The sequence below is a fragment of the Podarcis filfolensis genome, assembly GCF_964270895.1.
Source record: "Podarcis filfolensis genome assembly, chromosome: 17".
Taxonomy (NCBI): Eukaryota; Metazoa; Chordata; class Lepidosauria; order Squamata; family Lacertidae; genus Podarcis; species Podarcis filfolensis.
This window is the reverse complement of record NC_139621.1, coordinates 18,285,369-18,304,354: the sequence shown is the minus strand read 5'-3', so window position 1 is coordinate 18,304,354 and position 18,986 is coordinate 18,285,369. Positions and strand designations below refer to the sequence as shown.

At 44.8% G+C, this 18,986-nt stretch overlaps 1 protein-coding gene across 1 annotated transcript in view; it reads right to left on the bottom strand.

Moving 5' to 3' along the window:
• The window catches only part of TEK (TEK receptor tyrosine kinase), a 45,976-nt gene that overhangs the window by 9,143 nt on the left and 17,847 nt on the right, over positions 1-18,986 (bottom strand). The window contains exons 5-16 of the mRNA XM_083592918.1: positions 17,749-17,880; positions 16,087-16,227; positions 15,082-15,213; positions 13,610-13,764; positions 12,837-12,987; positions 11,859-12,014; positions 9,552-9,686; positions 7,541-7,834; positions 5,155-5,451; positions 4,324-4,490; positions 3,078-3,288; positions 1,455-1,565 (exon numbers count right to left, since the gene is read on the bottom strand). Coding sequence (XP_083449044.1) covers positions 1,455-1,565; positions 3,078-3,288; positions 4,324-4,490; positions 5,155-5,451; positions 7,541-7,834; positions 9,552-9,686; positions 11,859-12,014; positions 12,837-12,987; positions 13,610-13,764; positions 15,082-15,213; positions 16,087-16,227; positions 17,749-17,880 — 2,082 coding nt within the window. The remainder of the gene's footprint in view (positions 1-1,454; positions 1,566-3,077; positions 3,289-4,323; positions 4,491-5,154; positions 5,452-7,540; positions 7,835-9,551; positions 9,687-11,858; positions 12,015-12,836; positions 12,988-13,609; positions 13,765-15,081; positions 15,214-16,086; positions 16,228-17,748; positions 17,881-18,986) is intronic.

Here is an 18,986-nt window from a genome sequence, read left to right as displayed (position 1 = left end):
CCACTTTGTACTTGTTATGTATTGAAGTTCTCACCCTGGGCCAGCAGGGGGATACTGTAGATAGTTTTCACTCAGGTCCACATCAGTTATTTTAGGCGGGAAACCCTGGGTTGTTGTTGCTACAATGTTGACAGCCGGCTGCCAATAAAAGCAGGCCGGCTGAGCTGTTTGCTGTTCAGTTCTGCCCAGCTTACAAGTAAAGAGCTGCTCTGGAGAAATCGCTGTGTCGTCTGCTATGTTCGCCCACAACTTAACAGTACTGGCTGAAAGGACGCGGGTGGCGCTGTGGTCTAAACCACTGAGCCTCTTTGCCTTGCTGATCAGAAGGTCAGTGGTTCGAATCCATACAATGGGGTGAGCTCCCGTTGCTCTGTCCCAGCTCCTGCCAACCTAGCAGTTCGAAAGCATGCCAGTGCAAGTAGATAAATAGGTACCGCTGCAATGAGAAGGTAAATGGCATTTCCATGCACTCTGGTTTCCTTCACAGTGTCCCGTTGTGCCAGAAGCGGTTTAGTCCTGCTGGCCACATGACCCAGAAAGCTGTCTGTGGACAAATGCCAGCTCCCTCGGCCTGAAAGCAAGATATGCGCCGCAACCCCATTGTCACCTTTGACTGGACTTAACTGTCCAGGGGTCCTTTACCTTTACTCTTTTTTTTGCCTGCACTGGCTGAAACTTTAAAACAGGGCAAAAAGCAGCAACACTCCCTGTTCATTTCTGGGCAGGATTCAAAGGGATTCTTCTTTCTTACAAAGCCGTCAAAAGCTTGAGGCCAGGATATCTGGAAGACTGCCTCGTTCCATATGATCCTGCCCACCCAAGGCATTCTGCATCAGAGGTGTATATGCTATGCATCTCGCCGCTCTCAGAAGCACAACTGGTTGAGAAAGAGCCTTTTCTGCTTTGGCAAGTGACAGTTTTCGAGTCCTCACCAGAGAGAAAGGATTCTTCTTGAAAATCTGTGCTTTCATATTCTGGAAGAGATGCCTTTGTGTTTGTGTGGTGCCTGAAGCATATCATCAAACAGGAATATACATATATATGTGTGTGTGTGTGTGCATGCGCACGTGTGTGCGTGCCTTTTTGTGTTTAAAAAATTGTGCAACCTGTCTACCTGTGCACAAATTCCAGCTGATCTTATTTTGAATATGTTTTAAAACAAATGTAGCCACAGAACTTTAAAACAAACACCTATAGAAAAGCATTGTAGCAGGTGAGAGCTGGGAAGATTCAGAATGTAGATTGTGATTGAGAGCTCTGTATACACACACACACACACAACATTGTTGTTGTTGTTGTTTTATTTCTCTTTCCTCCTTTTTCTTCCGTTTCTCTCTCCCTCTTTTATCCTACTTCTTTTTCTGTATTTTTAAAATCATTTTTAAACTAGTTGGGTTTTTATTGTCTCGTATGTTGAAAACTCTTAACAAAACTGAAAAAGAAAAGCATTGTACCTCGGTGTTCGCATGCTCCCAAAAGGTTTATGATGTTGGGGTGATGTCCAAGTTTACAAAGTACTTCCAGTTCCCCAGCAAAATCTCTGTGATCATCCTTGGAGGCATATTCTGCAAATTAAAAAAAGAAAGTGCTGTACATCAGTTACTCCTACAGTGTTTACCATGTGTTTGTTTAATGCACCTGATGAAATGGGCTTTAGCCCACAAAACCGTACGTCATAATAATTTACCGTATTTTTCGCTCTATAGGACGCACTTTTTCCCCACCAAAAATTAAGGGGAAATGTGTGTGTGTCCTATGGAGCGAATGCAGGCTCCTTGGCTTCAGTGATTGCAACACAAAGCCTCCGAAGCACAGAGGGAGCGCTCCCTCTGCGCTCCAGAGGCTTCGCGTTGCTTTTGCTGAATCCGGGAGAGCAAGACTCTCCTGGCTTCAGCAGAGAGGGAGAGCTGCGCAGCGCCCCTTCAGCCAAGCGGGAGGAGAAATGGAAGGGGCTCCATTTCTCCTGCCGCTTCACTGAAGGGGTGCTGAGCAGTGAGGGGGAGATTTCTTTTTTCTTGTTCTCCCGCTCTAAAACAAGGTGCGTTCAATGGTTGGGTGCGTCCTATAGAGCGAAAAATACGGTATTTTTTAAAATGTGCTTCCAGGTGAGATTTGGTCACATGCCCGGAAGTTCAGGTTGACCCTCTTGCACAATACCCCTCTCCCTAAGTAGACTTCCTACAGTAAGGAAATGATGGGGAAGATTCGCTAGAAAGTGTGGGATAAGAATTGTTTTGACGCTGGGCTCATCCACACACTCCCTTGATCCTCCTTGTACAGTATATTACTTGCACCTTCCATTTTTTTTTGGGGGGGGGGGGGAGAACCATATGATGTTCCTGCTGGAATGGTGACATGTTGATTTTTCTTAAGTTTAAATTTGCTTTCCCATTAACGATGGACAAAACGTATTTCGGAAATGCGGATTTTCAGCTGTTGGCAAGCCCGCTATGTCAAACAATATTCCCACAGGGAAGTGGTTAAGCAGATCCTGACCCTACAGACAGAAAGAGGACTTTGAATAATAAAAAGGGGGTAAAGGTTTCATGCCCACTTTTTAAGCTTTGTGTATAGATGTTTACGTTAGTGTAACTTTTAAAAACTCACTTGTGTTAAGATGAACAAGGTCTAAAAAATGGATTATTAAGATTATAAGGACATGCATGAACAAGCATTAAACAATGAAACTAAGAGGGGGAGGGGAGGGAAGTCAAGCAAAAATTATGGTTTAAATTTTTTTATTATGATGGTTTTTTTCTTTTCGTTTCTCTTCTCATTTTTTTCTTTTTCTTTATATATTGTTGTTTTATGTTTATTTTTGATGTTATATTTTTGGAAAATTAATAAATGGTCATAAAAAACAAAAACAAAGGCAGATCCTGACCCTATTGCTTCTCTTCTCATTCCCACTTTTTTTAAAAAAGAACTGCATCCAGGCTCTGTTACATGCTTTTGCATATAATACGGTTGGCCCGTTAAGCCAACATTTAAAAGACCATGATTCGAGGCCAGGTATTAGCAACCTGCAAATCTCTCCTACAGATTTGCCACCTTAAGAGGCTCCCGCAAAGACTCACCCTTCATCCTTTTAATGGCTGCGTCCATTCGCAAGCCATCCTTCTTGATTCGTGCTTTGAGAACTTGGCCAAAGTTGCCTTCTCCAATCACATCCTGAAATTTGATGTCATTCCACTCCAGAACTGGGTAGATCGTGGGTTCTGGGCTATTTTTGGCTTTCCGGCTCAGAGTAAGAGTTCCTGAATTGAACTGCACAGCCGGCTCATCTCTCTGGGGGGAAAAGTTAGGCAAACACTATTTAGTGGTTGGTACAGAAGAAGATAACAACTCAGAACCGGATGCATTAAAAGCATATTTATGTAATCTTGTTGTGTGAAGTAGTGTTGTTCTGTGAAGATGAAGTTTCTCTAAAATGAGTTAAAAAAACAACACCACTTGTATCGGTGTGCAGCGGAGTAGGTTTTCCTTGGCTTAAAAGCACCCATAAACATATAGTCAATTTAACTGAGCAAAGGAAAGTAGGCAAAGATTTTCCAGAGGGAATATGAACCTGCATTGCAGGAATACAAGTGTGGAATGAATCCTGTTACATCTGGTTACTTTTATTATATCTGCATGAATTGGTATAATTCCTCCTAATTTTTACTAGGTGCAGCCCACCCATCTGGTGATCTGTCAGTGGGTTTGGTTTTTGTAAAGTATCACCACTTAGGGTAACAATCAAGGTTTTAAGTAAGTTACAAGCAAAACCAATTTTGATACAGGAATGCTTAGGGGAGGGGAATAATCATTTCCCATTTTGGGAGTCCCGTGTTAACAGTTCTGTGTGACACCTTTAAGATTAACCAATTTGAAATGGGAAATGCTCATCAAACTGTATTTGAAAGGGGTAAAGGTAAAGCTACCCCTGACCGTTAGGTCCAGTCGTGGACGACTATGGGGTTGCGCGCTCATCTTGCTCTATAGGCTGAGGGAGCTGGCGTCTATCCGCAGATGGCTTCCGGGTCATGTGGCCAGCATGACTAAGCCGCTTCTGGCGAACCAGAGCAGTGCACGGAAACACCGTTTACCTTCCCGCTGGAGTGGTACCTATTTATCTACTTGCACTGTGTGCTTTTGAACTGCTAGGCGGGCAGGAGCTGGGACTGAGCAACGGGAGCTCACCCCGTCGCGGGGATTTGAACCGCCGACCTTCTGATCAGCAAGTCCTAGGCTCTGTGGTTTGGACTACAGTGCCACCCGCGTGTACTCTTCACTTAATGCCTCATTCACAGATCTATCCTCAAGGAAAACCAAAGGACTTACAACCACGTTTTGGAAGGCCTGGGCCATTCGCCGCTGGAAATTTGCACGCTTTAGCTGCAGCATGATGAAAAAGGCCAGCAGAATTGTCAGGCAGGTCATCCCTGCAGAGCCCAAGATAGCAATCAGTAGCATTCTCCCTCCTTTGTGCTCAAATGGAACTGTGGGAACTATATGCATTAAAATAAAATAATAAATCAAAAGAAGTTGAATTCAGTACCTCATCGACAAATACTAGAACCCAAATTTTACAGGCATAAAATCAAAGGTAGGGGAATATTGGTGCAATCTAATTAAAGCTAGATGCCTTTATGAAACCAGATGGATGTAAGGGACTCACTCACATGCTTCAATGGACTTTAGGTTCTCTGGATCATGGCCTATAATCCATTTTGGCAGAAGTGGGTGCTAACAGCGCATTCACCCTGACAGCATAATTTTCCTGTAGTGCTTTAACTTGTGTTTCTTACACCCTGTCCTTGTATCTAGTGCTGACAGTATTCTATTTCCAATTGCCTGCTCTAGAAAGCATCGGTACTGAGAGCATAACTGCATACCACAGGCAGTAAAGTTTGATAAAAGTTCTGCAAAGGAGTTTCCCTCCATTCACATGAGTGAAGTTCTGCTCGTGGGAAATTAGGGTCTATAATGTCCTAATTATACATAAGCCACATACACACAAATGGCAAAACAACAGCAGTTAAAGCATCACCATGGAAATCCTATCAACCACAGCATGCATTTTGCAGCTTTTGCTGGGACTCAGTTCATTTGGAATAAACATGCGTAAACTTGCTCGGTACATGAGATGTTCTGATCTCTGCTAAAACTAACCTTTCATTTCTGGGAGGGTTTTCAGTTCAGCTGAAAGATTATCGCTTGGCCCAACGTTGTTCTGTGCCCTTATCTGAACCACATATTCGGTGTTTGGTTCAAGACCCTTGAGGTGGTACTGGGTGACGGTAGTGTTTTTTATGGTGACATCGATGTGGTTGTGCTCTGTCTTGCCGCGGCCTTTGTAGCTGAGGATGATGGAGGAGATGGAATGCCCCACCGCAGTCGACCAAGAGATGACAGCCGAGGAGTCGGTGACATTTATAATTGTGAAGTTATCAGGTGCAGGAGGACGTTCTAGCAAAGAAACAAGTGTATTAGCTTCTGTTTCACATCACACTGCACATCCACTACGAAAAGTCACGTGGAGTTGTTTTCATCACTCGCAATGAATCAGGATTTGAGCCGGACAGGATGGCCTTGTGAGTTCAAAACTTGGCATCAACAAATAAAATAGTTAGCATAACAGAGCAATTGTATATAGTGGCACCTCGGTTCTCGAACGTACGGTAATCCCTTCCGGAAGACCGTTCAAGTTCCGAAATGTTTGAAAACTGAGGCAAAAAGGGCGGTCTGCAAAAGCAATTGAGAAAATTGAAAAAACACACAGCGGAAGCCATTCGGCTTCTGAGGTGCATTTGAAAATGGAAGCATTTACTTCCAGGTTTTCGGCATTCGGGTTCTGAAACGTTTGTCAGCGGAGACGTTCAAGAAGCAAGGTACCATAGTTATAAGTGGGACTTACTTCTGAGGAAGTGTGCATAGGATTGCAATCAGGGGTGCTGACTTGTTCCCCCCCCCACACATTGAGGGGGCCAGGAGTTGTGTGACATCATACACATGACATCATGCACCCCTCTGAGCGTCACACCCCGGCTGGTGTGTGATGGCTTCCCCCCGCAGTGGGGGATGGGGTGCGCCCACCTCAATATTGGGGAGGCTCAGCCCCCTGCCCACAAATATTAAGGCGAGCGAAGCCCCTTCTGCCCCCTATAGTTGCTGCCCCTGATTTCAGCCTGTTAAAATACGGTGAGCCCTAGCTTGCAAAAGATTTTATTTTTATTTTTGGAGGGGTCGTTCTGCCATTTCTATTGATGCACTCCTTAATCCGTAGCCCCCTGAGCTGCATCTTACACCACGTTCTTCTCTTTAACTTTTAATGGATGCAGCATGTTCAACTGATGATTTCAGCAAGCACTCTGACACATCTTCAAGAACTTCTTGTGGGATAATACCCCCCAAATGTTTTGCAGGTAAAGTGTTAGCCTGTTTCACATGTGGGCTAATGCGGAATCAGTCTGAAATGCAGAACCAGTTGTTCCAGGAAAGAAACCAGTTTCTCAGGAAATGCTTTTCAGGGGCAAAATAATAATAATAATGCAATAGCTCTACATTGTGTGTGGACTATGTAGACAAAAAACAAGTGTACAGTCTCCATTGATTCTAGAATAAGATGCTTTGTAGATACAAGCCCTGCTAAGTAATTTTGTGAGCTTCTCTGGGACCTTCTTAAGCTAAAGAAAAGAGTTTTTAAAATGCTTTCGATAAATCAGTGTCTCTTTAAAAAACAACAACCGAAAACCCTCCTCCGCTGAGGTTTTGGCAGTATGCAAAGTTATTTAAGCTGCATTAATTGGTGGATTTAAAAGGCAAGTTAATAATGAAATTAAAAGTAACTAAGAATCGCTTCATCAACTGACAGATTTAGAAGTTAGGGAACGTTATTGGCCCTGGTGAGGAAATATAATTATGAGCTCCGTGAATTCCTGAAATAAGTTTTCCTTTCAAGATACTTGAGCGTGAATGAAGTGAGGAGCATGAAACGCCTTTTGCTGCCACTAGGTGTCAGCAGGCACGCAGTTATTATGAGATCTGAGGGCGGTTCACAGCATAAAAATACAAGAGGGGGGGGAACCCACAAAATATACATAATAAAAACAAAAACAAGCCTATGACCTCCCTCTCCCTGCTTCCACAACACATTTTAAAAGGGTCTTGGATGTAATCAACCCAAGGCCTGGTTGAAGAGGAACGGTGAGCCTCCCTGGGGAGAACATTCCACAAATGGGGAGCCACCACAGAGAAGGCCCCGTTCTCACCCTCGGGACCTCACGTGGAGGAGACACACAAAGAAGGGCCTCAGAGGATGATTTCAGGGTCCAGGGAGGTTCCTACGGAAAGAGGCCGTCTTTGAGGTATGGCGGTCCTGAGCCGTTTGACCTCCCTGACCCATTGACCATTCTGGCTGAGGCTGATGGGAGCTGGAACCCACAACACCAGGAGTAAAGGAGGTTCCCCAGCCCTGGGGTGGACCACGCCATACAAATTACAAATGAGGCCTGCTAGGTCATACAAAGTGGGCTTGTTAGACTCTCCCTTCACTCACGGTCACTGAAGGTCCACGCATCCAGATAGTCGCTCCATTCTCCTTCGGACTTGCTGTTCACACGGACTCTGCACTTGTAGTGGCGCCTGGGCTCTAGATTGTCGATGACCAGGGCGGACATGTTTCTCCCCAGCTGATGGGTCGGGGGGACACCTCCGTTCTTATCATCCACGCTCTTACATTCCACTTCGAGTTGGACGTCCTCTCCCACCTGCTGCCCCACCGGCTGCCAAGAAAAGGTCAGCGCCGTCGTGCCTTTAGGAACGAGGGAGAGGCCCCTTGGCGGAGGGAGGCCTTTAGAGAGGCGTGAGAAGGAATGTTAATGCCTTTGGAACCCCTCAGAGCAAAAGAAGAACCTGCCAAGATGATGCCAAGAGTCCTTTGTGGTCCGCCATCTTGTTCCCCACTATGGCCACCCAGGGGTTTCCAGAAAGCACAGTAGCAAGGTGCGGAGGGCCTCCTCTGTGTCCCTAGCGTTTAGCCTCTGAGAGTCCATTGAGCTATCATGGATATTTATTTTTATTTAAGATAACCACCATTACCCACCACTACCTGGACTCGGCCCAGTATACCTGAAGGAGCATCTCTGCCCCCATTGTCCATCCCAGACACTGAGGTCCAGCTCCGAGGGCCTTCTGGTGGTTCCCTCCCTGCGAGAAGTGAAGCTACAGGGAACCAGGCAGAGGGCCTTCTTGGTGGTGGTGCCTGCCCTGTGGAATGCCCTCCCTTCAGATGTCAAGGAAATAATGCAGCTCATTGGTTAGTCTGGAGAATGCTCAACCACAAGCTTGTGTTGGATGACACTCTAAGCCAAGCCACAGGTCAGCTCTGTACAGCTGCAAAGTGATGAAGGAGGCGCAAAGTTATCACAATCTCCTCCCCAGGAGCTTGCACACCTGTATGTATGTATGTATGTATGTATGTATGTATGTATTTATTAGAATTTATACACCGCCCTATACCTGGAGGTCTCAGGGTGGTTCACAAATAAGATCACAATATATAAAATCAAATTAAAAACAACAACCCAATAAAAAACCTCCAAAAGGGGCCACATTCTAAAAGGGTATTGGATGTCAGTAAGATCAACCAAAGGATTAGTTAAAAAGGAATGTTTTTGCCTGGTGCCTAAAGGTGTATAGTGAAGGCACCAGGTGAACTTCCCTGGGGAGAGCATCCCACAGATGGGGAGCCACTGCAGAGAAGGCCCTGCTCTCGTGTTGCCACCCTCCAGACCTCTCGAGGAGGAGGCACACGAAGGAGGGCCTCAGAAAAGGATCTCAGGGTCCAGGTAGGTTCATATGGAAAGAGGCGGTCTTTGAGGTATTACGGTCAAAACCAGTTTCTAGGTCAAAACCAGTTTGACTTAGCATGATGCGCCACTAGGGCACAGTAACAAAGTTTGAGAATGTATACAATGTACTCTTTAATGGCTCTAATTCAAATTATTGTTATTTTTACTTTAAAAGCACACACCACCAGGCTCAATTTATCGCTTTTAGATAAATACCTTTTCCACATGCAAATGGCTATGCACAGTGCTATTTTTCTAGAAAAAGGGGTGCCAGAGCTCACCATGAGCTTTCTCCCTTGTTCTCTCAGAATAGCAGTTGCGCCCACCCGAGAGGTGCCAGAGCTGAGTTCCAGTGAGCTCTGGCTGAAAAAAAAGCAACTGGATATACAGTGGTACCTTGGTTCTCGAACAGAATCCATTCCGGAAGTCCGTTCAACTCCCGGAACGGTTCCAAAACCAAGGCGCGGCTTCCGATTGGCTGCAGGAGCTTCCTGCACTCAATTGGAAGCCACGCCGGATGTTCAGCTTCCAAAAAACGTTCACAAACCGGAACACTCACTTCCGGATTTGCGGAATTCGGAAGCCGATTTGTTCAACAACTGAGCCGTTCGGGAACCAAGATACCACTGTACATGCGCACAATGTAGCCACAAGTAGTAAGACAGTTGTAAGATAGTGAGCATCCCCTTTAGGAAAAAGTTCTGAAGACCTGCATACCAACAGCAGCTGTAGTGAAACTGGCCTCTGGCCCAGGATGCCCGACGCCCTTTTCTCCTCTGCGAGTCAGCCGGACACAGAAGGAATATTCTGTTTTGGGTTCCAGATCGCTTAACTTCCAGATCCTTTCAGTGACTGCATTTGAAAGGAGGAACAACAACTGAATTACACGCACTGATAAGTGATAAGGGAAGATAGAGTTGTAAACAAACATACTTCTTTTGCTCAAAGGTTGCACAATGTTTACTGAGGCACACGTGTTCTGGTTGGCTGTGTAGTTCTGAGGGAGTTTTCCTCTGTATGTTTGGTCATATGTCTCCCTGCTACGTACAGGACCTGATCTAAGAAAGACAAAACCTCTTTGCTCCTTTCTTCTCAACTAGGTTGCTCAGTAAAGTGTTATCGGGACTTTTCTGTTTGGACTCTGCATTTTAAAGATTTAATGCTTTGGGAAACAATGAAAAAACCTATTTGCCAGAGGTAGGACTGGGGACACACCACAAACAGTGCCTTTGTGGGATTCAATACAAGTTTTGTGCTTTAATTGTAACCGTGCTGAGACCGTTTTTGATGTATTGTGATGAATAAATATATAATACGAAGAAGAGGAAGAGGAAGAGCAGGAGGAGTTTGGACTTGATATCCCACCTTTAACTCCCCTTAAGGAGTCTCAAAGCGGCTAACATTCTCCTTTCCCTTCCTGCCCCACAACAAACACTCTGTGAGCTGAGTGAGGCTGAGAGACTTCAGAGAAGTGTGACTAGCCCAAGGTCACCCAGCAGCTGCATGTGGAGAAGCGGAGACGCGAACCCGGTTCACCAGATTACAAGTCCACTGCTCTTAACCACTACACCACACTGCCTTTGACTCTCTCTAATAAACAACAGCACCCCGACCTGAATTCAGCAGAACACAGCAGAAGGCACACGTGCATGATGTCAGCACACCCCCACGGTGTCTGCACAACATGTCAGCATGCCCCCCTGACATACGCAAGTGACGTCAGAACACCATGGGGCGTGCTGACGCCATGCATGCATGCTGCAGGGCATGTGTACACAGCAGGGTCACGTGGCGTGGCCCCAAGGCAACCTCAACCAAGGCAAGGTGGCGCATCAACTGCGAGCACTCTGCTAAACACAAACAGTGTACTGACGTGTGATGCTAACCATTGGCCCACCACCCAAACCAGGGTTAACTGCATCAGCATTTTAACACTGCAAAGCCCGTATCAGTGGAAGAAGAAGAAGAAGAAGAAGAAGAAGAAGAAGAAGAAGAAGAAGAAGAAGAAGAAGAAGAATTTATTTATACCCCGCCCATCTGGCTGGGTTACCCCAGCCACTCTTTATGGCTTCCAACAAATATTAAAGATACAATAAAATTTAAAATGTCACACATTAAAAACTCCCTTGAACAGGGCTGCCTTCAGATGTCTTCTTAATGTCAGGTAGTTGTTTATTTCCTTAACATCTGATGGGAGGGCGTTCCACAAGGTGGGTGCCACTGTTGGGGGGATTTGAATATTCACTGAGGGGGTTCTCAACCAGCCCATGCAAGAGTTTCTTTTCAAGTAATAGTAATAATAATAATTAATAATAAAATTTATTATTTCTACCCTGCTCATCTGGCTGGGTTTCCCCAGCCACTTTGGGCAGCTTCCAACAAAACACTAAAATACAATAACCTATTAAACATTAAAAGCTTCCCTAAACAGGGCTGCCTTCAGATGTCTTCTAAAAGTTTGGTAGTTATTTTTCTCTTTGACATCTGATGAGAGGGCGTTCCACATGGCAGGTGCCACCACCGAGAAGGCCCTCTGTCTGGTTCCCTGTAACTTGGCTTCACGCAGTGAGGGAACCACCAGAAGGCCCTCGGCGCTGGACCTCAGTGTCCAGGCAGAACGATGGAGGTGGAGATGCTCCTTCAGGTATACTGGACCGAGGCCGTTTAGGTAGCCCGCTGCCATGGCTTTCCCTAAAGAATCCTGGGAATTGTAGGCTGGTGAGGGGCTGAAGAACCTCTGCTAAAATTCTCCTTCATGGAACTGTAAGAAGAACTTTGATGGATCAGTGCCTTGTCTTCAGTGATCACAAGCTCACAAACAGGAAATGAGTGCCCTAACCCCCTTTCCAGTTTTTGTCCCCGCACAACTGGTGGCTGAAGACAGGATCCTGGAAGTAGCAAGCAGCCATGATGATCAGAAGCTACTGACCAAAGTGTCCAGATCGTTTGGGGGGAAATAAAACGATGGTAGCACCTACATGTGGCCTATATGAAGAAGCAGAAACTCTTGCAATAAACTCTTACCTTCCAAGGTCTTCCACTGAAATTTGGCGGTTTTGTAGAGAAGCTGCGTTGACACAATCGGTCCATCCCCGCTATATATATCAGCATTTGTATCAATGAGGAGAAAATTATGTCCTCTTTCTACCAGTGTTGGAGCTTTTTGAGGCATGGGAAGAACTGGTCAAGAAGATGAATTGTTTAACAACAGCAAAAATAGTAATGAAGCTTTTTTTTGGTCTCCTGAATTATCAGGAGGCATGCAATGGATCAATACGATTATTATATTTATTCTGTTGCTCTGCCTTGTAGGGAGTAATCCCTAGTATGGAATCTACAGAAACCTGTTGTTCATACAGTGGTACCTTAGGTTAAGTACTTAATTTGTTCCGGAGGTCCGTTCTAAACCTGAAACTGTTCTTAACCTGAAGCACCACTTTAGCTAATGGGGCCTCCTGCTGCTGCCGCGCCGCTGCTGCATGATTTCTGTTCTCATCCTGAAGCAAAGTTCTTAACCTGAATCACTATTTCTGGGTTAGCGGAGTCTGTAACCTGAAGCGTATGTAACCCGAGCTACTACTGTACATTGCAAGACAGAGTGATTAGTTTCACCATCGGAAACGGTAACTTATGAAACAGCTCTTGAAATGAGTGACATCATTTAAGTGCATACTTAGGCCACACTGATTTGGGTGAGATACCTATTTTTCGCTCTATAAGACGCACCAGACCACAAGACGCACCTAGTTTTTGAAGGAGGATAACAAGAAAAAAAATATTCTGAATCTCAGAAGCCAGAACAGCAAGAGGGATCGCTGTGCAGTGAAAGCAGCAATCCCTCTTGCTGTTCTGGCTTCTGCGATAGCTGCGCAGCCTACATTCGCTCCATAAGACGCACACATATTTCCCCTTACTTTTTAGGATGGAAAAAGTGAGTTTTATAGAGCAAAAAATACGGTATTTTGGTGCAGTCAAGTCTGAAGTCAGATGGTTATCAGTTACCTTTAACTGTGACTTGGAAAGGTTGTTCCACCATGCCCGCCACTGTCTCAACAATGTAGACCCACGTTCCAGAATCAGAAGGCTGGACTTTTTCAACATGAAATGTGGCTTCTGTAGCTTCTGACTGGTTTCTATTTGCCACTTGTTTAGGCTAAAACAGCAAACAATAGAAACAAATTATTTAAACTAAACATGTGCAGACCTCACTCATAACAGTTCACTGGATTTACTGAAACCTCTTTCTTTTTTCTTCTTTTTTTGCCTTCCTTGACATCCCTTAGATATTTTTACCAAGCAGGTTGCTCCAAAAATTCACCTAGAAATTTCATTTAGGTGAATTTTGCTGCTGTTCAAATTGGTTTCATCCTATTTTGGGGATGGGGTGGGAAGTGTCATTCGAAAGCAAATGGAGCCTTTGAATGTTGCATATCAGCTGAGGGCTTAGTAATGCACTTAAAAGGATATCTTGTTTATTTGGTCACAGTATCTGAGGAATCACTATGCTGCAGGATAGGGCTACCACACTTTTAATAGTTACATCTGCTGAAATCCTCTTTTCCATGCAGTTATTAAAAATGCAGGATGAGCTTTTATTTTTATTATGTATTTTGTGTTTTTTTATATAGTAATTTTATGTTGTGAACCACCCTAAGATCTATGGGTATAGGGCAGTACACTAATAATAATAATAATAATAATAATAATAATAATAATAATAATAATAATAACACAGCTCCTGCACACTCAAAAGAGGGAACCGATCAGCAACTTACTTTAAGGACCGTCCCATCTTTTTTTATCAGTTTAATTTCTTCTTTTGTAGGAAGTGGCTTGCCGGTAGCTATGCAGCTAGATTTGAACTCTGAACCAGCATTGAGCTCCAAAGCACCAGGCAAGTTCTTTATCTCAGGTGATTCATCTGCTGCACCTGTGTGTGAGGGAGATAAAAGAATTTACAGCATGCTATGTAGGTTGTTCATTCTTGCCAGAGATAGAAGGGGTCTGGCCTGGTATCCCTGGCTCAGTTTGGGAAAAAACACACTATCCCATTTGCAACCAGGAAGCTAAGAAACCAGGGTTGATAGGTTTAATTGGATTAATCAACTTATGATAGCAGACCCTCCAAGTGTCCCTATTTTCCAGGGACAGTCCCAGATTTACAGAAGCCATCCAAGTTTCTGCTTTGATCTCAGAGTATCCTACTTTTCCTTAGGATGTCCCTATTTTCATCAGAGAAATGTTGGAGGGTATGGAGTTATGCGACCCCCCGAGCCAAGGAAACACAACTTTTAGAAGACATCTGAAGGCAACCCTGTATAGGGAAGATTTTTAAAAATGTTTTATTATGTTTTTATATACGTTGGAGAAGGGTCACGGGTGGCGCTGTGGGTTAAACCACAGAGCCTAGCACTTGCCAATCAGAAGGTCGGTGGTTCGAATCCCCATGACGGGGTGAGCTCCCGTTGCTCGGTCCCTGCTCCTGCCCGCCTAGCAGTTCGAAAGCATGAAGTGCAAGTAGATAAATAGGTACCGCTCCGGCGGGAAGGTAAACGGTGTTTCCTTGCGCTGCTCTGGTTCGCCAGAAGCGGCTTAGTCATGCTGGCCACATGACCCGGAAGCTGTACACCGGCTCCCTCAGCCAATAAAGCGAGATGAGCGCCGCAACCCCAGAGTCGGTCACGACTGGACCTAACGGTCAAGGGTCCCTTTTACTATATACATTGGAAGCTGTCCAGAGTGGTTGGGGCAACCCAGTCAGATGGGTGGGGTATTAATAAAATAATAATAATAATAATAATAATAATAATAATAATAATAATAATAGACTAGTCTAGGACGTCCCTATTGGAGAGTACAGAGTTATGCAAACCCTGAGCTGAGGAGATAACTAACTATACAGCCTTTAGAAGACATCCAAAGGCAGCCCTGTATTGAGAAGTTTTTAACACTTAATGTTTTATTCCGTTTTTATATATGTTGGAAGCCGCCCAGAGTGGCTGGAGCAACCCAGTCAGGTGGATGGGGTATAAATAATAAAATTATTATTATTATTATTATTATTATTATTATTATTGACCAGTGTAGGACATCCCTATTTTCACCGGAGAAATGCTGGAGGCTATGAGCATGTTCTCTGCCACTGAGCTATGGTAAACGAGTTTTGGCAAAAAAAGAGAGAGAGATAACAACCTTCGTACAAAGCACAAAAGACTTTTGTTGCACTACAGTGTTACCTTTGCTTTACCTTCTTTTTCACATTCCAGACCGTGCCAACCCACGTGGCAGATGCAGCCCTTAAAGCTGTCGCACGTTCCCCGGTTGCTGCAGCCGTTGCACTTCACTTTGCAGTCGGGCCCATAAAAACCGGGCTTACAACCTGCAAGAACACACAGGCGGGATAAGAGTTAACTGTGTGGCATCAGATACAAGGATTGTTCTGGATTTCATGAATCAGGTGACTGTGTCAGCTTGTTAGAGTTATCTGCTTTGAGCATTTCTGTGTGTACTGGGGATGCGGGTGGCGCTGTGGTCTAAACCACTGAGCCTCTTGGGCTTGCTGATCATAAGGTTGGTGGTTCGAATCCCCGTGATGGGCTGAGCTCCCGTTGCTCTGTCCCAGCTCCTCCCAACCTAGCAGTTTGAAAGCACACCAGTGCAAGTAGATAAATAGACACTGTTGCGGCGGGAAGGTAAATGGTGTTACTGTGCGCACTAGCTTCCGTCACAGTGTCCTGTTGCTCCAGAAGCAGTTTAGTCCTGCTGGCCACAGGACCCAGAAAGCTGTCTGTGGACAAACGCCAGCTCCCTTGGCCTGAAAGCGAGATAAGCGCCTTGGATCAAATCTATGCTTCCAGGTGCCATAAGAAAGCTGCAGAGATAGTGCAGGATGGTGCGGACCCCGGAAATGATCTCTTTTTGCTTCTGCCTTCTGAAAGAAGGTACAGGGTTATAAAGACTAGGACTAGCCGCCTGAGAAACAGTTTCTATTCAAATGTGATTTTGGTTTTAAACGCAGTGTAAGGTAGTCTCTATGGGAGTATATTGTATTTAATTATGGGGCATCAGAGTTTTTAGGGGGCTAACTAGGCTGGGATAGCTGGGACAGCAGGCTTGTTGGTTTCTGAATGTCTGACAAACAAACCTATCAATCTGGCCCACAGTCTGCTTTTAAGTGACTTTTTGTCCCTCCCACTGCCCCCCCACAACACCTTCACACATCACCAGTGTAAAAGCGTGTATATGATTTTACCTTCATCACACTGCAGTCCGTTCCACCCTGAGGCACATGAACAGCCGTACGGGTCAGGCAGGCAAAACATAAAATATTTGCAACCTGACTTTTCTTTACAGCTCTCTTGGCAAGCCTTGCCAAATTTGTTTTCTCCACAAGCTGTAAATGGAGAAGAAAAGTGTCAGACCAATTAAGTATCCCTCTTATGACTCTGCAAGGTAAGTTATAAATCCCCGCCCCCTTCTTTATTGAAATTCTGGTCTTCCTGGTTTCTGATTTTCCCAGTCATTTTTGCCATCTCCGCAAAGCCCATCAGTTTGGTCTGCCATTCCTCTCTGGTGGGAACTTGGTCTTGCTTCCATCTCTGGGCTAACTGGCTTGTTTCTTCATAGTGCACAGGGCCAGTTCAATACATTTTGGCGCCTGAGACGAACAACAAAATGGTGCCCGCTTCCCTCCCCAACCAGAGAAGAATGGGTTAGTAGAGATCTACATCAGGAACAAGGGTGGAACAAAGATCTACATCACAAACAAAGCAGGAATAAGGACCTACATCAGGTACAAAATGGCGGGAGGAGACCAGCATCGCCTCAGATTCGTCAAGAGGCCACTGTAGAGCCGTCATGGCGGCCAATGAGGTGGCCGATCTGACCTCCAAGGCATACACCACAGCAGCAGGCAATGCATTCCTCAGAGGCTGGATGTGCTGCCCCTTGATCCCTGCCGCCCGAGGCACATGCCTCACCTTGTCTCATGGGTGGGCCGGCCCTGACCATGCACCACAGGTAGGAGAGGGGCAGATTCAACTGAGCAGCATGCACCAGCTCACTGCTGCTTCATGGTAAGGACAGTTTACGGTTTACCATGACGCGCAAACCAGGCGAATGCATGAATGAAATGTGGAACTCAGTAATTTCTATAACGAACACTTTGTCAAGCAGGGTGATGACCAGGCATAGGCAAACTCTGCCCTCCAGATGTTTTGGGACTACAATTCCCATCATCCCTGACTACTGGTCCTGTTAGCTAGGGATGATGGGAGTTGTAGTCCCAAAACATCTGGAGGGCAGAGTTTGCCTATGGCTGGTCATGACCATTTGGAACGGCTGAAGGTTAACGTTCTACCTGTTGGAAAAAAATGTATTGTACAGTGGTCCCTTGGTTCTCAAACGCCTTGGTACTCAAACAACTTGGAACCCAAACACTGTAAACCTGGAAGTGTTCCAGTTTGCAAAGTTTTTTTGGAAGCAGAACATGCTCCGTTTTGAGTGCCACACTTCCGTTTTGAGTGTTACACTGAGGCCTGTTGGTTTGTGCTATTTATTTTTATTTGTTGTTTTTGTGACTGTGTGGAACCCAGTTCAGCTACTGATGGATTGATTGTGTGGCTGCAGTACATCGCCTATTGCTTACATTTTATGGATCAATGGTCTCGTATAGATAGTAAAATTCATGTTAAATTGCTGTTTTAGGGGTTCTTTTTAAAAAGTCTGGAACGGATTAATCCGTTTTGCATTACTTTCTATGGGAAAGCGCGCCTTGGTTTTGGAATGCTTTGGCTTTGGAACAGACTTCCGGAATGGATTAAGTTTGAGAACCAAGGTACCACTGTACTTTTAAGAAAGGAAGATTTTATCTGCAGCATATGCTTTCATTTTTGAATGTTTCGACATCTCTTACCCTTTTCGCACGTTTTCCCCATGAATCCAGGGGGGCAAATGCACTCCCCAGTATCTTCATGGCAGATGCCGTTGTTCTTGCACTCTGGGCAGTGAGAGCTACAGTCGGGTCCCCATTTTTGAGATGCACACCCTTCGTGGAAAAGTGTCAGAGTCAGTGAGGGAAATAATACAGAGATCTTGAGCCAAATACAGCGCTCTGTGGGTGTTTGTGGTTTTTTTAACAGGTGTCTCATGTAAAAGCTTCTACAGCACCACCCAGCGCTGCTCTGTTTCCTCCTCTGCTAGGAGTGCTTTTAAATGTGTTTTAAATTTATGGTGTTGATGTGTTCTGAGATCAACCCTGTTGTGTTCTGCTGTTTGTTTTTAAATATTGATTAAGCATTCAGAAAGAACAGTTCCTTACACGTACGTTTCCTTCGGAACTGTTTACAGCTGTGTTTTCCCCCTAAACATGTGTGAATTTGGGTCTATTAATGGGGGGGGGGGGAATGGCATACAAATTGAAAGAACACGTGACAGAACAAACCAGCAAGCATGGTTTTTCCTGTCCATTTAAACTTGGCCTTGTTGTATTCTATCAGTTGTGCCTCCCCTGCTACACGGTTTCGGTAAAAATAAAGAGAGAACTTTGACATTTCGGCTTTTTTCTGCAAACCATCACTTGCTCCTTTGCCATGCAAGTTACAAAATCGGACCCACCTGTACCCCATTTCCCTCACCTGGCAGCGTACCAGTTCTACTCTCCTCCAGCTCTCCATCTAAGAAACCTACTGACATTATTACAAAAGCTATAGCAGCAGCTGGAGAATCAGCTATGCTAGCTTTTATTCCCCCTTTCCCTTTAAATTCTGGGTTGTCGCTTCATCGTTTCTACCTTGCTGTGTTTTAACTAGTATTTAACCAAATCGCCCTGGGATTTGGATCGGACGAAGGGAAGTTTAAAAGTCGAATTAAATAAATAAACACATAACTTTGCTCGTAACTAAATGTCAGCCCCGTTAATTTCAGTGGGTCTGCTCTAAGCACAGCTAAGTCCTGATCCAACTCTTTGTGTAATAATAATAATAATAATAATAATAATAATAATAATAATAATAATAATTTATTTATTATTTATACCTCGCCTATCTGGCTGGGTTTCCCCAGCCACTCTGGGCAGCTCCCAACAGAATAATAATAATAATAATAAAGTGATAAAACATCAAACATTAAAAACTTCCCTAAACAGGGTTGTTT